This window comes from Musa acuminata, unplaced genomic scaffold (genome assembly GCF_036884655.1).
Source record: "Musa acuminata AAA Group cultivar baxijiao unplaced genomic scaffold, Cavendish_Baxijiao_AAA HiC_scaffold_143, whole genome shotgun sequence".
Classification (NCBI taxonomy): domain Eukaryota; kingdom Viridiplantae; phylum Streptophyta; class Magnoliopsida; order Zingiberales; family Musaceae; genus Musa; species Musa acuminata.
Window position 1 is genome coordinate 17,501 of NW_027020419.1, and position 16,806 is coordinate 34,306.

Sequence of the window (16,806 nt, forward strand, 5' to 3'; positions counted from 1 at the left end):
ATTTTTTTTATTACGACATGCTACTTTTTCCATTCATTACCCTTGAGGATCAGTCGTGGTCTTATAGACTCTACCAATAGTCTGGACGAATTTGTTGCTTCATCAAAATGTGTAAAAGATCATAGTCGCACTTAAAAGCCGAGTACTCTACCGTTGAGTTAGCAACCCGAATAAAATAAAATAAATAGGATATGTAGATACGATAAAAATGAAAAATCCATTAAATTGCACTGCACGACCCCATCAAAACATTGAACTAATAATAAATAAAAAAATATTTTATGTTTTATGATCGATTATACAAAATAAATAGAAAATGTACAGATCATATTTAAAAACACCAGATTCCTAAAAGAGATGCTAAAATTGTGACAGACCTACCAGTTTTTTATCAATTTTTTATTTTTGTTAAGTTAAATTCCAAAATACGTCTTATATGACAGTAAACCCAACAATGCAAAACCCATTATTTGAGTAAAAGTGAAGTTAAAACCCAATATGGGGTCTGGATAAAGAGATTTATTTATCTATGATCAATTAATTTATCTATGATCAATTATATTTGTTCGATACACCATTGTCAATATGAATGCAATGTTGAGAAAACAAATAACAAATAAAGTAAATAAAATAAGGATTTGTATTGGGTTGGCACAACATAAATAAGAAATTTTGATGGAAAAAAATAAGGAAAAGATAAAGAAAAAATCTCGGGTTTACTCAATCAATAGAGGTACAATAAGCAAGATTAATCCCTTGTTTGTTGGTGGATTCCTATAACAAGAAAAAAGTAAATTTAAGTATGAATAGAGCAAGAAAAGGGAAAATTTTAGGTAAAAAATTGTAAGTAAAAAATTATACAAAGATAGATTTTATATTAATCATCTCCCCCCTTTTTTATTAATTTTGTTGTTTTTTCTTTTAATTAACTCGAGGTTTTTTCTTTAAAAAATTCTGCCTTACTTAAAATATCATAAACAGTTCCTGTAGGTTGAGCGCCCTTTTCAAGGAAATATAGAATAGCGGGAACGTTTAAATAAGTTTGATTCTTTATCGGATCATAAAAACCCACTTTTCGAAAATCTCTTCCTTCTCTTCGGGATCGAACATCAATTGCAACGATTCGATAGATGGCTCATTGGGATAGATGTACATAAACAATCCCCCCCCAGAAACGTATAGGAGGTTTTTCTCCTCATACGGCTCGAGCTCGAGAAAAAATTATTTTTATTTCGGTATATCTTTCTGTATATAATATCAAATAGTAAACACAAAATAATGACTCAAATCATAGTCTAATTCATTATTATTATTTTGTTCTTCCTAAAAAAAAAAAAAAAAATAAATTTCATTCGTACTCATAACTCAAGTTGGGTAATTCTGACAGAATTCGAAGGGAAATCCTTAGACATTTCTTGAGCCGTCTCTAACCTCTTTTGTTTGTCTCATCTCGAATCTATTTTTATTCCTAATTCTGATCCAATTTTTGAGACAATTGAAAATAGTGTTTCCTTGTTTCGGAATCCTTTATCTTTGCTTTGTAAAATCATTGGGTTTAGACATTACTTCGGTGATCCTTACTCCTTTCAAAAGGGCAGCAACATACCTTTTGTTTTTTTTATTTCTTTCTATAGAAATAGAATACCCATAGAAATAGAATACGAAGAATTGATTCCTCTGTGATACACTTTTTTTTGATCGAAATAGTTTTATCAATTCCGATTATTTTATATTTTAAGGATATACTTACAAAGCTGGTCTAACTTATTGATTGATTGGCACTAACCCTAGATTCTTCCCCTTGATAAATGAATCAATCCTTTCCGCTCGAGCTCCATCATGTACTATCAACCTAAGAAAAATTAGATTCCTAATGGAACAGAACAAACTATGTCGAGCCAAGAGCATCTTCATTTGTATAGAAAATGGTGGATGTAAAAATCCACAGCGGATCATGTCCTTCAAGTCGCACGTTGCTTTCTACCACATCGTTTCAAACGAAGTTTTACCATAACATTCCTCTAATTTAGAATTCAATTTAATTTCAAACCGCAATGGAATTGATTTAATATGTAATCATGAATAGTCATTGGCTCGATGGGAACAACGGGAACTATATAATAGTCTATACTTTATACCTATGGATAGATAAGTATTCTATGGATAGATAAGTATTGTATTTATCCGGAGAAAGCTCAGCAAGGATCCAATTTCTTTAACTCGATATTCTATCATATGAATGAAACGTATTTCTAAGAAAGATGTTTGCTTAAGACTTATTTACTTTACATCTCCAACAGATTGTTCGGGACGATCAATCATGAAATGCAGAATCTATTTTTCTAGAACAAAAAAACTATAAACCTCAAATCCTTTAATTTAATATATTTCCAATCCCGGAAAAAAATAAATTATTAGTCAAATAAACTGTTCCAATGACCAAAAAACAAAAAGGTCGTAAGTTTCTAGATACTATTGATTTATCATATTTCTTCGAGTACCAACCAAGAGTTCATAAAAAAATGTTTTAAAAATCTCCGACTTCAACATCATGACTGGAACTATGTTTTCTAGTCATGACTAAACTGGATCTCTAATTCAATCACCAAGTCGACGCAATCACAATGAGTAGCTAAAAATTTTTAGCAGATATTTCATTCCCTAAGGAGACATAAATTTTACCATGTTCAATTGAATTATCAATTGGTTTTCTTTTAACCAAAGAAGTAAATTGATAATCTAGTTTATCTATTTTCATGAGTATGAAATAGAAAAGGTCTCATGTACGGCAACATTAAGATCCTTATTCTTTCTTTCATCTGAAAGAAAGAATCTGAATATTGTTACTGGGGGTAATCATGGATATTTTTAAAATCAAAGATCCCCTTCCACAAATTCTTTTCACTTAAGTGAAAGGCCATTGTTATTGAAATACAACAACATTGTTATTGAAATACAACAACATTGTTATTGAAATACAACAATATAATAACAATACACAATATATATCATACATATAGGCATAGCGTAGGCCTTGTTTATTTTAGTTTATATAGATTTTGTTTTACTTCAGGTTCAACAATTTTTCCATCAATTCCATAAAATCAAGTTAAAATATATGGAATATCAAAATTTCCCCCCAATCGCTACGTTACATTGATTTACAATTATTTTCATTTGAGGCATCTAAGATATAAGATAGAAAGAAATGGAATTCAGACAATTTTTATCCTATTTTTTCCCACGCCACAGCACAGCTTTAGAAGTTTTAAAACCAGTGATGAAATTAGTACGACAAACTCCCTACTCTTTAGTCTTCACATAGAATGTGAAATTGGGATACCCTATTTTTGACTTTAGGCTTTGTGTGGAAGGGAATAGAGATGCTTTTGTTTCACGCTTCAATTCGGAATGCATCATGTGAGAATTATAATTCATATTTAGAATTCATATTTCATGAATATGGGACATAATGAATATAACAATAGTACGAGCATATTATGAATGTGAATGATAGACCCCAAATTTCTCTTTTTTTTATTCAAAAAAACTTCCACCTGTATTTGACACTTTATTATGCTTGTGATAAATCAAATGGATTCTAAGAATCCATTCTAAGAATTCATTCTAAGAATTCAGAACAAAAGACATTCTAAGAATTCAGAACAAAAGAAAAGGTTGTTCTCTTTAAGATTTTTCCGTTTTATGTGGGATACAATGTGATCCCATCTTTTGTTTCTGATGGAAACGATCTGGGACGGAAGGATTCGAACCTCCGAATAACGGGACCAAAACCCGCTGCCTTACCGCTTGGCCACGCCCCATTTTTCCTGTTTGGCACTAGTCAAGACTATTATTAGAATTAGTTATTCGTCAATCCCCCCCCCCAAAAAAATACATAATACATAATAAAAACATATGGGGTATTTTGTTTGTTGCTAGGATTCAACACATGTAGATTAGATATAGAATCAAAAAAGTTAATTGATCATTACATAGAATTCAATTAAGATAATGTATGAAAGTAGAATTCCTTGTATTCTCATTTGAGAATGGAAGGAAGGATTTTTGATTTGGGAGAGTTCAAAAAAAAAGAAGGATTTTTTGACTTGCCTTTTTCATTTTTCCCTTATAAAAATAACTCAATCAAAATAAAATTATCTAATCTACAAGAACGAAATGTTTGTTATGTTTAATATCTTTAGCTTAATCTGTATCTGTCTTAATTCTGTCCTTTATTCGAATAGTTTTTTCTTTGCCAAATTGCCTGAAGCTTATGCCGTTTTCAATCCAATCGTAGATGTGATGCCTGTCATACCTGTTCTCTTTTTTCTCTTAGCCTTTGTTTGGCAAGCTGCTGTAAGTTTTCGATAAAATCCTTAATACTTTGCCAAATCCATTCATGATTTATTCGACAAAAAAAATTATAAAAATGGATAAGATCGGCTAAGTCTTACATTAGAATTATAAACCCTCGATTAAAAAATGGAAATTCTTGTATATTGAGTAACCGCGGAGATGAATTTTGATCAGTTTATTTACTCGTTCTGACCTTTCAGTGAGTAAGGAGTTTATTAGGTCTAGGTCCCCTACAATACCTAATTGTCGATATGACAAGAAAATTTTTGTGAGGAAGGAATAAAAATCTTATTACAAAGAAATTCGTAAAAGTGACTTTCTTTTTCTTTTCAAATCAAAAAACTCCATTTTGGGGGGTATGATGTCAAATCAAACAAAATAGTATATGTGGTAAAAAGAAAAAATAGGTAATCTATTCCCTTTTTCTAAAATGATCTTATCTTGGAGATTGTGTAATGCTTACTCTCAAACTCTTTGTTTACACAGTAGTGATATTCTTTGTTTCTCTCTTCATCTTCGGATTCTTATCTAATGATCCGGGACGTAATCCTGGACGTGAGGAATAAAAAAAAATTGAGTTTTCTTTGTTTTTCTAATTTTTTCTTATTATTTTATCTATTCCATATATTCACTTTACCTATAAAAAAATAAAGGAATCGAAATTCCTTCGAAATCGAAAGTATCAAGTAATCAGAGCGGGCGGAGAGAGAGGGATTCGAACCCTCGGTACGAATAACTCGTACAACGGATTAGCAATCCGCCGCTTTAGTCCACTCAGCCATCTCTCCCAATTTAAATAAAATTGAAATTTCAATAAAATTTCAAATGAAATTGAAATTAACTATTTCAATTTAAATTGAAATTAAATAAAAAAAGAAAAGAAAATAATAAAAAAGAAAAAATTTTTAATTTTTAAGATATTAATTATTAAGTTTAAGAAAGACATTAATATAATATTTTTTATTAAGAAAGATATTAAACATTATAATTTAAGAAAGATATTAAACATTATAATTATAACATTATCATTAGAAATATGAAACATTCTATTAAAATTTCTAATTATAGAATAGATTTCATTACAGATGAAATAAAAAAAAAATAAAAAGTGAATAATTAAAAATTAAAATTATTAATAAATTCTAATCTAAATTTAAAGGTTAAAGGAATTGAAATTTTATTTTCAATTAAAGTAAAGAAAAAACAAATTAAAGGTTTTTTTTATGTAATAAAAAATTTCTTAAATATTATAATATTAAATATTATAATATTATATTATAAGTAATTTTATAAGTAATTGTATATTATAAGTAATTATATAATTAAGTAATTAATAATATTATATTATAATAATATTATATTATAAGTAATTATATAATTAAGTAATTATATAATTATAATTATATAATTATATTTATATTAAGTTAAGTTAATTTTAATAATTTAAGTAATGTAATTATATAAGTAATTATATAATTATATTTATATTTAAGTTAATTTACATTTACGTAATTTAATTTAAGTTTCATTTAAGTAAGTTAAGAGTAAGTCAAGAACGAATTTGATCAAGAATTCCATTTAGATAAGATTCGAAACAGGTATCTCCAATAGAAAGAAAACCTTACTTCTTTAATTTTGTACGAAAGGTTTATTCTCCCGGCCTGGTCCTAGTTAAGTACTGGCCGGGCCAGTACCTCTTTTTTTGTCCAGCTTCAATGACCCCTTCAGACAGACTGAGAATGCCAGCAATCCAGCAAAGGAAAAGTATAAGTATAACTTTATACTGTTTTTTAAATTTATATATGTTATTTAGAAAAGCTTTGTGCTCTTCGCCTTTTAAGTCCCTGGCTGGCGGGACTAAATATGTGTCAACGTTATAATTTTAATGCTATCTTGATTGCGTCTCACTCCCTTGTTCGACAAATAGTCCATTCATATACAATAATGTATATGTAGCGGGTATAGTTTAGTGGTAAAAGTGTGATTCGTTCTATTAACAACTTAAAAAGTTAAGGGGTCTCTCGGTTTTTTGCATACTCCGATCAAAAACTTTATTTCTTAAAAGGGTTTAATCCTTTACCTCTCAATAGCATATTTGAGGAAGAACATACATTCTCACGATTTGTATCCAAAGTCCAATTAGAAATTCTATTTTCGAAATTGAATAAGAAAATTGGATTATGTATATGGAGTCGTGAAACATAATTTTTTTTGAATTGGATCAATTCTTCCAATCGAATGAGTATGAATAAAGGATCTATGGATGAAGATACAAAAGTTTATTTCCAATCGTAACTAGATCTTAAATTTTGGTGTTGTAAAAGGGAAATTGAAGCCAAACAAGCTAGAAAAGGGTGGTTTTGGTTTACTAGAACCATCAGCATATTGTTTCAGCTCGGTGGAAACCAAATTCTTTTCCTCGGGATCCTGCGAGTGGAAATAGGGAACGAAGTAACTAGACTAGACGGATTTGGTATAATCCCTCTCCTCTAGAGGGATCATCTAGTAAGCGAGTAGTTTGGGATACATTCAGACAGAAAGGCTGACATAGATGTTATGGATCTAATTTTCTCTAGGAATACATCAATCTTCCATAAAGGAGCCGAATGAAATCAAAATTTCACGTTCGGTTTTGAATTAGAGACGTTAAAAGTGATCAAGCAACGTCGACTATAACCCCTAGCCTTCCAAGCTAACGATGCGGGTTCGATTCCCGCTACCCGCTCCATATTTCTTATTATGTATTATACATCTTATTATGTTATGTATTATACATCTTATTATGTATTATACATACATGCACCATCAATTTAGATATGCATTCTTTTTTATTCCCTAAAATATTTTCCGTGTAATTTGATTTTTTATCCGAACAAAAGAAAGTAAGAATACAAAAAAATAAAATAGGAATGAAAAGCGTCCATTGTCTAATGGATAGGACAGAGGTCTTCTAAACCTTTGGTATAGGTTCAAATCCTATTGGACGCAATTTATTTCCATCTATTTTTAAAATGGCTATACTTTTTAAAAATGGCTATACTAAGAAACCCTTTTTGAATCATTCGAATCAGAACTATTTCTCAATGATTACTCTTGTACTAAGAATAGAATATACCAAGAATAGAATAAAAGTAAGAAATTTATGTTTGTTCCTGAAGTAAAAACAGTTCGATCTGTTCTTGAATAGCTTCCTTCAAAAGAAATTCTACTTCCTCGGTGAATGTCTTGGTAGAAGATATAATTTCTTGAAATTTAGGTTTATTGTTTTTTAAGTAGCTACGTAACTGACTGAGAAATTTCTTTACCTGTCCAATTTCTAGCGGATCAAGATATCCATTCGCTCCGGTATAAATAGTAGCTATCTGTTCTTCCACTGCGAGAGGGTCTGATTGGGATTGTTTAAGCAACTCGCGTAATCGTTGACCTCTTGCCAATTGATTCTGAGTAGCTTTATCGAGATCAGAAGCGAATTGTGCAAAGGCTTCTAACTCTGTGAATTGCGCTAGTTCCAATTTTGATTTGCCGGCTACTTGTTTCATGGCTTTAATTTGAGCTGCGGATCCTACTCTGGAAACGGAAATACCCACATTAATAGCAGGTCGGATTCCAGCATTGAATAGATCGGCAGATAAGAATATTTGTCCATCTGTAATGGAAATTACATTAGTAGGAATATAAGCTGAAACGTCTCCAGATTGAGTCTCAACTATCGGTAAAGCGGTCATACTTCCTTCACCTAAACTAGAATTTGATTTAGCGGCTCTTTCCAAAAGTCGTGAATGCAAATAAAAAACATCTCCTGGATAAGCTTCACGACCGGGAGGTCTTCTTAATAGAAGAGACATTTGGCGATAAGCTTGTGCCTGTTTGGAGAGATCATCATAAATTATTAAAGTATGTTGTCCACGATACATAAAAAACTCAGCCAGAGCCGCTCCCGTATAAGGAGCGAGGTATTGTAATGTAGCAGGTGAATCCGCCGTTTCGGCTACCACAATAGTATATTCCATCGCCCCCTTTTCCCGGAAAGTAGTCACTACCTGAGCCACAGAAGATGCTTTTTGACCAATAGCTACATAAACACATATTACATTTTGACCTTTTTGATTGAGAATCGTATCTGTGGCTACGGCTGTTTTGCCGGTCTGTCTGTCCCCAATAATTAATTCTCGCTGACCGCGTCCTATAGGGATCATCGAATCAATGGCAATAAGCCCCGTTTGAAGAGGCTCATATACAGAACGTCTAGAAATAATACCTGGGGCAGGAGATTCAATTAACCGAGATTCAGAAGCTGAAATTTCACCTCTCCCATCAATAGGTTTAGCCAGAGCATTTATAACACGACCCAAATAACCCTCACTCACAGGTATCTGAGCAATTCGTCCTGTTGCTTTTACGGAACTTCCCTCTTGTATCATCAAACCATCACCCATTAATACAACGCCAACATTATTTGATTCCAAATTCAGAGCAATGCCTATTGTACCCTCTTGAAACTCTACTAATTCACCTGCCATTACTTCATCAAGACCATGAACACGAGCAATTCCGTCGCCTACTTGAAGTACGGTACCGGTATTCACAATCTTTATTTCTCTACTATATTGTTCAATACGCTCACGAATAATATTACTAATTTCGTCGGCTCGAAGGGTTACCATTAGTGTTTCTTTATTCTTTTTAGGAAGGAAAAGATAAAAATAATGCCTAAACTATAACTAAAAAAAGAAGGGCTAATCAGTTATTTCTTGCATGGCCCCGAGAATGCCAATATTAGCACGGATCGTACGGAAATGTAACTCGCTATTCAAGCAACTATTCAGAGTTCCTAGAGCTCCTTGTAAGGCTTGTTGGAAAACTCGTTGTCGGACCTGATTAATCGCTCTTTGTTGTTCAAACTGAAGGGTTTCATTTTTGTAATTTTCTAATTGTTCCAAACTATTACTAGTGGCATTAATCAAATTTTGTTTTTCTCGTTCTATTTCAGAGTATCCATTCATTCGATACTCATCTGCTTCCATTTCCACTTTACGTAAGCGAGCCCGGGCTCTTTCGAGCTGCTCAATGGCCCCTTTACGTAATTCTTCCGAATTTCGAATAGTATTCAAAATCCTCTGTTTTCGATTATCTAATAAATCATTTAATGAAAGTAGATTATCTTATCATTAATTTCAAAACTTCCATGATCTCTTCCCGAACCAAACATGAATCTTTCGATTCATTTGGCTCTCACGCTCAATTATTTATTTTATTTATGGTGTGGGTATTCCCATATCTTTTTTAATGTTTTATTTATGGTGTGGGTATTCCCATATCTTTTTTAATGTAATGAGCCTACCCTCTCTTTTCTGTTTGTATTCAAAGATGTCAAAACTGATACAAGACCAGAATATCAGGAGGACTCTTCCGACTAGACCAGACAAAAATCTAGAATTGTCAGCAAAGTTGTTTCTTTATTTGTATTTTATTTATATTTGTTTTGTATTTTATTTATCATTTTCATTTTTAGAATTCTATTTCATTTTTCATTTTAAAAAAATGAAAATAATAATTATTATATTTTTTATTTGTTTCTTCAAGTCCAAAAATTCCTCTTTTTTTATACATAGGTCGTCATTTCGGCATTAGATAAAAAAAGCAAAGTGCTCATTTTTCTAGTAAATGGTTCAAATTCTTTTATCGATATGAGTGTTCTATATCAAATCAAATAAATTACCAACTATTTTTTTTTTAACCATTTCGTTACTAACGTAGTGGTAGAAGTGGTAGAAAGAGTACCATGTTTTACCTGGACTTTAAACAATTTAGCTTTAACCATGTTAATGGTCTCACATTATTGGTTGATAGAGAATCAAAGTGGATTTACCAATAAGTCACGAAATGCTATGGTTCTTACATATGATTTCTTAATTTATTCAGAAGTAATTCGTCGAGATCGTGCACCTTTTTCCTATTTCTCCTATAAATACCATAAATAAAGTGCAGCTGGATGGATCCAACCTATTCTTGAAATACACAACTCGCACACACTCCCTTTCCAAAATAAATCAATACACCAAGCACTACACTTAGATTTATTGGATTTGTTGCTAAAATATCGGTATTAAACCCGAAACTCCCGGCGGATGGCCAGTGACCCAAGGAAACGAAAGAATCGATTACATTTTTCATATGCTCCCCTCTCTTATGGATAGGACTAACAAAGAACAGAGTTCTTTTTGTATCACTTCACTCGCCTTTTTTTGATCGATTTCTTTTTATTAATTTCATTTCCACTTTATTTAATGGCAATAGATTAAATCATTTGTTTGAAATTTATTATTTTTTAAGTTTTCAAGAAGTTTCCAATAAGATACTTTACTTAGGTCTTAGATCTCATATCAATTGATAACTATTTCGTTTGTTGAAACGCTTCGAACAATGAAAGTAAAAAAGTTTTCTATTGTACTAAGCTAAGGACAGAAAGGAAGAAAGCAAGCGAATCTGGTAATTCCTCATCCTCAAATCAGCCCTTCCTGGCGTATTGTCTCAACAAATAAGTAATTTATAAGTAAAGTGTAAATATAATTCGAAGAAGCAAAGGGCAATTCCAAGTTAAAGTTAATAAAATAAGAAAAAAGTATGTAAGGTACTTTTTTCTATTTATTTCTAGGATTAAACAAAAGGATTCGCAAATAAAAGCGCTAACGCCACGACCAGTCCGTAAATTGTTAAAGCTTCCATAAAAGCTAGACTAAGCAATAAAGTACCTCGTATTTTACCCTCTGCTTCTGGTTGTCTCGCAATACCTTCTACAGCTTGGCCTGCAGCAGTACCTTGACCAACTCCAGGTCCAATAGAAGCAAGCCCCACGGCCAATCCAGCAGCAATAACGGAAGCGGCAGAAATCAGTGGATTCATGGTAAGTTCCTCGCACAAAAAAAAAGAAATGGTTAATGATACAATCAACCAATGAATTATTACTCATTTTATCATTAAGATCCAGCGGTCCGAAGTAACTAAAAACTCCGAATTGAAATGATAATATTACTAAATTACTGAACTGAATCGTCACAACTATCTCGTTTTTACCCATAATGGAGTTTTTGTAAATCCATATGCATACAGTTCTAACTATTGTATTTCTTTGTTTCGAACCACTCTTTCATTTAATTCTTCGTTCTTTACTACACCATTCTTGAGTTCATCTCTTTGTTCATTCAATCCACAATCACAGACAAAATAGAAGGACTGATATTGAAATCCGTCTAAATGGAGTGTGACTAAATGCAGTGTGAGCTGCAATCAATATCAATCAAATTAATACCAATACAAATCAATATCAATATATCAATATGTAGTAATATAAAAGTATGTAGTAGTACCAATATCAATATATAGTAATAATTAATACTAATAATTATCGATAATATAATTATAAATGATTATATTAACTAATACTTAATTGATACTTAGATATTTTACATATGAATATTAATACTTATATTAATATTAACTATTAAACTAATTATTAATGTTAACTAATACTTATTTTATTACTTATATTTATTTACTTATATTTATTTATTTATTTATTATTATTTATTATTATATTTATTATATTATTATTATATTAATATTATTATTATATTATATTATCATTATAGGATTATATTATGTATAGGATTATATTTTATATTATGTATAGGATTATATTATGATTACAGAGTAGAAGTTATGATTATAAAAATAGTAATAGTATGTAATTAAGTAATAGCATGTAATTAAGTAATAGCATGTAATTATGTAATATAGTGATGTTATATAGGATGATAGGGATAGCCTTATATAACTAATGAATATCTAATGTCATTCTAATATGACATATATATTTGTTTCTTCCATAACGTAAACCACCCGCATTTTTTTTAGATTAAATCGGATTCTAGAATCATTCCTAGAAACATAGACGGGGTCCGAGCTTATAGACATTACATACATCTAGTATAACCTCCCCAACCCTTCTTTTTTTTTTTACAATTCTGTAATACCGTCCATCTTTTCTCCTAAAACTCTAAGTCATATAGTAATACGTTATTATGTTCCCCAACCAATTGGATTATCTTGAACCACGCATGAATTGGGATAAACTTACTTAATAATAATAATAAAAAATAATAATAAAAAGACTATTTTGAAAGCTAGTCAATGATGACCCTCCATGGATTCACCTATATAAGCCGCAGCTAACGTTGCAAAAATAAGAGCTTGAATACCACTTGTAAATAATCCAAGAAACATGACAGGTATAGGAACTACTGAAGGGACTAAAGAAACAAGAACGACAACTACTAATTCATCAGCCAATATATTCCCGAAAAGTCGAAAACTAAGAGATAAGGGTTTTGTGAAATCTTCTAGGATGTTAATTGGTAAAAGTATTGGAGTTGGTTGAATGTATTTCCCAAAATAACCCAATCCTTTTTTGCTAAGACCCGCATAAAAATATGCGACTGACGTGAGTAAAGCTAAAGCAACAGTAGTATTTATATCATTCGTGGGCGCAGCTAACTCCCCATGAGGTAACTGTATAATTTTCCAAGGTAAAAGAGCACCTGACCAGTTAGAAACAAAAATAAATAGGAACATAGTTCCAATAAAGGGAACCCAAGGACCATATTCTTCTCCAATCTGGGTTTTGCTCAAGTCTCGAATAAATTCAAGGACATATTCGAAGAAATTCTGACCGCCGGTCGGAATGGTTTGTGGATTCCGAACAGCTAGGATCACCGAACCTAATAAGATAGCAATTACTACCCAAGAAGTGATAAGTACTTGGGCATGGACTTGTAAACCTCCTATTTGCCAATAGAAATGTTGGCCTACTTCTACACCCGATATATCGTATAACCCCTTGAGTGTTTTAATGGAACATGGTATAACATTCATATGGTCCTCTAACAAAAATTGAACTTCAAAAAATAAATTATTTTGATTCAACCATCTCTTTCTCAACTCACCAACTTGAATCACTAATTGTATTCATCAATCGTATATTTAGGATATCAAGAAATTACATAGGATACCAAGAAATCACATAACATCATAACATATTATCAATATGCCCACATTTCCATTTTGTTTTTTCTTTTTTTTAATTCAAGAATAGTAACCGATCCAATAAATCTATAAAATCCCCAAATAATTAACTAATTATTCTTAATCATAATCAACGATTTCTTATATAGCTACAACGGCCCTCACAAATTGCGGATACTAATTTGTTAAGAACCAATCGGATTGAAGCTATAGCGTCATCATTGGCTGGGATCGAAATATCTGCGAGATCGGGGTCACAATTTGTATCGATTAAACAAATCGTCGGAATCCCTAAAATTACACATTCTCGAAGAGCCATATATTCTTCTTGCTGATCAACGATGATCACAATATCAGGCAATCCCGTCATATATTTGATACCGCCGAGATATGTTTGCAAGGCAGATAATTTTCTCTTCAACATTGCGGCATCTCTTTTGGGAAGACGGTTGAGTTTCCCCATCTTTTGTTCTGCTCTTAAATCCCTGAACTTTTGAAGTCTCGTTTCCGTAGTAGACCAATTCGTTAACATACCACCGAGCCATTTTTTATTAACATAATGACACCGGGCCCTTATTGCAGCTGATGCTACTGAATCCGCTGCTTTATTTTTGGTACCAACAATTAAGAAGTTTTTTCCCCTACTTGCTGCATCAAAAACTAAATCACAGGCTTCTGATAAAAAACGAGCCGTTCTAGTGAGATTTGTAATATGAATACCTTTACGCTTTGCAGAGATGTAAGGGGCCATTCTAGGATTCCATTTCTTAGTACCATGACCAAAATGAACTCCGGCCTCCATCATCTCTTCCAAATTGATGTTCCAATATCTTCTTGTCATTTTTCCCCACACTTCCTTTTTGTTTTTTCTTTTTTATTTTTTTAACAAAGAGACGAGGTACTTTGAAATAAATAATTGTTCCGATGGAACCTTCTACCGGGAATTAACCGTTGATACACGGTACAAACCATTAATGTCTTTTAATTACTTATTTTTTTTTTACCAAATCAATACTCGGACCAGATAGTTAAGTTAAAAGACAGATAGTTAAAAGTGAAAAGATAGTTAAAGTAAAAGAATCTGCTCTTAGGAATCATGAAATCGCGTAAACGATTGTTCTGATGTCTCATGGAAATGGGACGTAAGAACAAAATAATTCTCTATGGTGTAACAAAATATCTCTCATTTCCAAATCGAATAGATTCTTTCTTTTGATTTCCAAATAAATGTTCTTGTCTTGCCTTGAACGGTGCACTAATTTTTTGAATCCGGTACCAACGGGTATAATCCCACCCAGAACAACGTTCTCTTTCAGGCCTTTCAACCAATCAATACGACCTCGTAGAGCAGCTTTTGCTAAAACTCGAGCGGTTTCTTGAAAACTTGCTTCGGATATGAAACTTTGAGTATTCAAAGATGCCCTCGTTATTCCAATAGGATTGCCCGATAAGAGATCGCTTCGTCCAAAGCGCGCCCCGCTCGTTCCGCTCGCAACAATCCGATTAATTCCCCAGGTGAAAAAACATTAGACATTCCATCTTCTGAAACCAACACTTTTGATGTTACTTGACGTACAATAATCTCTATATGTCTATTATGGATCTGTACCCCTGGGATCGATAAACCTTTTGGATTTTATTAACCAAAGAGATACGACTTTGAACTATGGTTAGCTCCGCTTGAATCAAGAATCCCCAGGGGATTCAAGAATTTTTGGTATACCTTCGTTCCAACCTTCAACTCTCCTTTCGAGGTTCATCGATATTGAATCAATAGAACGTACTTCTAAGATTGTTCCACTTTTGGAAGACCTTGCGTTATGTCACCAGATCTCGATTTTTCATATATAAATGTAACTAATGTATCTCCTTCGTAAAAGATTTCTCCATAATGGCCATGAACAGTAGCTCCTGGAGTGGCCAAATAGGGCTTAGCCGATCTTATAACTAAGGAGTCAACATGAACAATTATGATCTGACCAGATTTTTCTACGTGTGGTTCGTATTTGAATAGACATACATTTTCACAAAAAAATTGTCCAAGACGAATTTTTTTAGATGTCTCTTCCCAATAATCGTGATGGAGAAAGTGCCAATTCAAATGGAATGGATTCAAAATGATGTTACTGCATGGATCGGGGTTATAAATCCTCCTATTTTCATCTATTAAACAGTATTTAAGTACTTGAAGTACTTGGAAAGTCTGTTGAAAATTGTCAAGTAGCAAATATTTCTTTAACAAGATCTGATTATAAGTTATTAAATGGTAAGATGAATAGAAATTTGCTATTTTAGGTACAATAGTGCCTAAGGGACCCAGCAAATCCTTAATTGGGATTATGGGATCCGATTCTTTTGTCATATTGTTATATTTTGAACCATTGAATGGGCCAATTCGAAAACAATTGGATGATGACAAAATTATCAAAGATTGGCATTCCTTATTTCGATTTAACAATGTACCAATAGTACCTTGATGTTGGTAAGTGATTGAATCCTGGCCTTGTAAAAAAAGGATTGATATTTGTGCGATCTAATCCATTATCGGAATCAATCCGGAACTTGCCCTATCATATCTTTTTCCGGTATACGAAATAGTGGACTTGACTAACTCAATTCTTATGAAATCTCGAATCAGATCATTTGTTCTTACCTCAACAAAGGAAGCGTGAACCTCTTCCGGAGAACCTTTTTGCTCTTGATCCCAATTCAATACTAAGCAAGTCCGAACTAATTGAATACTTGTGTGAGAAATTCCTCGAATTGACTTGCCATTTCCATGAAGGATATAATTGACAACTCTAAGTTGGACATTATCCTTTTCCCGCAGGAGATCTTGAGGAAAAAGTGTTGCTAAATTTATGCCATCAGCTATTTCATATGTGACTACGGGTCGAACCAAAACAAAATACTTTTTCTTGGTAGGTGTGATCCGTTGGACATAGATCCAATTTTTCCATTTTTTTGATTCCTTAGAAATTTTTTTTTCTGTTTCCGGTGGTATCAAAATGCCGCTGTGCCTGGATATCTTATCTGCCTCTCCAGGAAAATAAATATCTCCGGAAAATATTTTTAGTTCAATATTTTTTTTTTTTCTCTCCACTCGGACTAATCCGCCTACTCGACTTCTTGTATTTAAAGCGAGTTGTGTATCTACTCCAATGATACTATTGTTCCGGACCATTATCAACGAAGATCGGGTAAGATATGCACTTCTTCGAGAATGAAAAAAAACCGATCTACTTTCGTTTGGTATTTCGGACTAAATTCTTTTGGTCCTCGATACTCAATCAAATCCTCTTTTTTTATGATTGAATTGACCTCTACGGTTCCATATTTAGTAATTCCTGAATTGCTTCTTCTGTA

General features: G+C 32.3%; 1 protein-coding gene, 2 non-coding genes and 2 pseudogenes across 4 annotated transcripts in view; 1 reads left to right on the forward strand and 4 right to left on the reverse strand.

Annotated features, from left to right (window-relative positions):
- LOC135656092 (maturase K-like) overlaps positions 1-3,897 on the reverse strand; it is a 5,330-nt pseudogene extending 1,433 nt beyond the window's left edge. Inside the window, exon 1 of the transcript XR_010504016.1 lies at positions 1-3,897. This exon is cut by the window's left edge and continues 1,433 nt beyond it. The product of XR_010504016.1 is annotated as a maturase K-like (transcript).
- Positions 3,898-5,059: 1,162 nt separating this feature from the next.
- TRNAS-GCU (transfer RNA serine (anticodon GCU)) lies at positions 5,060-5,147 on the reverse strand. Its single transcript has one exon. It is a non-coding gene; the product is annotated as a tRNA-Ser (tRNA).
- Positions 5,148-6,306: 1,159 nt separating this feature from the next.
- On the reverse strand, positions 6,307-11,861 carry LOC135656090 (ATP synthase subunit alpha, chloroplastic). The gene is made up of 2 exons (XM_065175803.1): positions 10,389-11,861; positions 6,307-9,505 (listed from the first exon to the last, which is right to left on the reverse strand). The coding sequence occupies exon 2, from the start codon at positions 9,021-9,023 to the stop codon at positions 7,500-7,502; it is 1,524 nt and encodes a 507-aa protein (XP_065031875.1). The 5' UTR covers positions 9,024-9,505; positions 10,389-11,861; the 3' UTR covers positions 6,307-7,499.
- TRNAR-UCU (transfer RNA arginine (anticodon UCU)) lies at positions 7,276-7,347 on the forward strand. Its single transcript has one exon. It is a non-coding gene; the product is annotated as a tRNA-Arg (tRNA).
- Positions 9,383-16,800, reverse strand: LOC135656089 (DNA-directed RNA polymerase subunit beta''-like; annotated as a pseudogene).
- Positions 16,801-16,806: the final 6 nt, after the last annotated feature.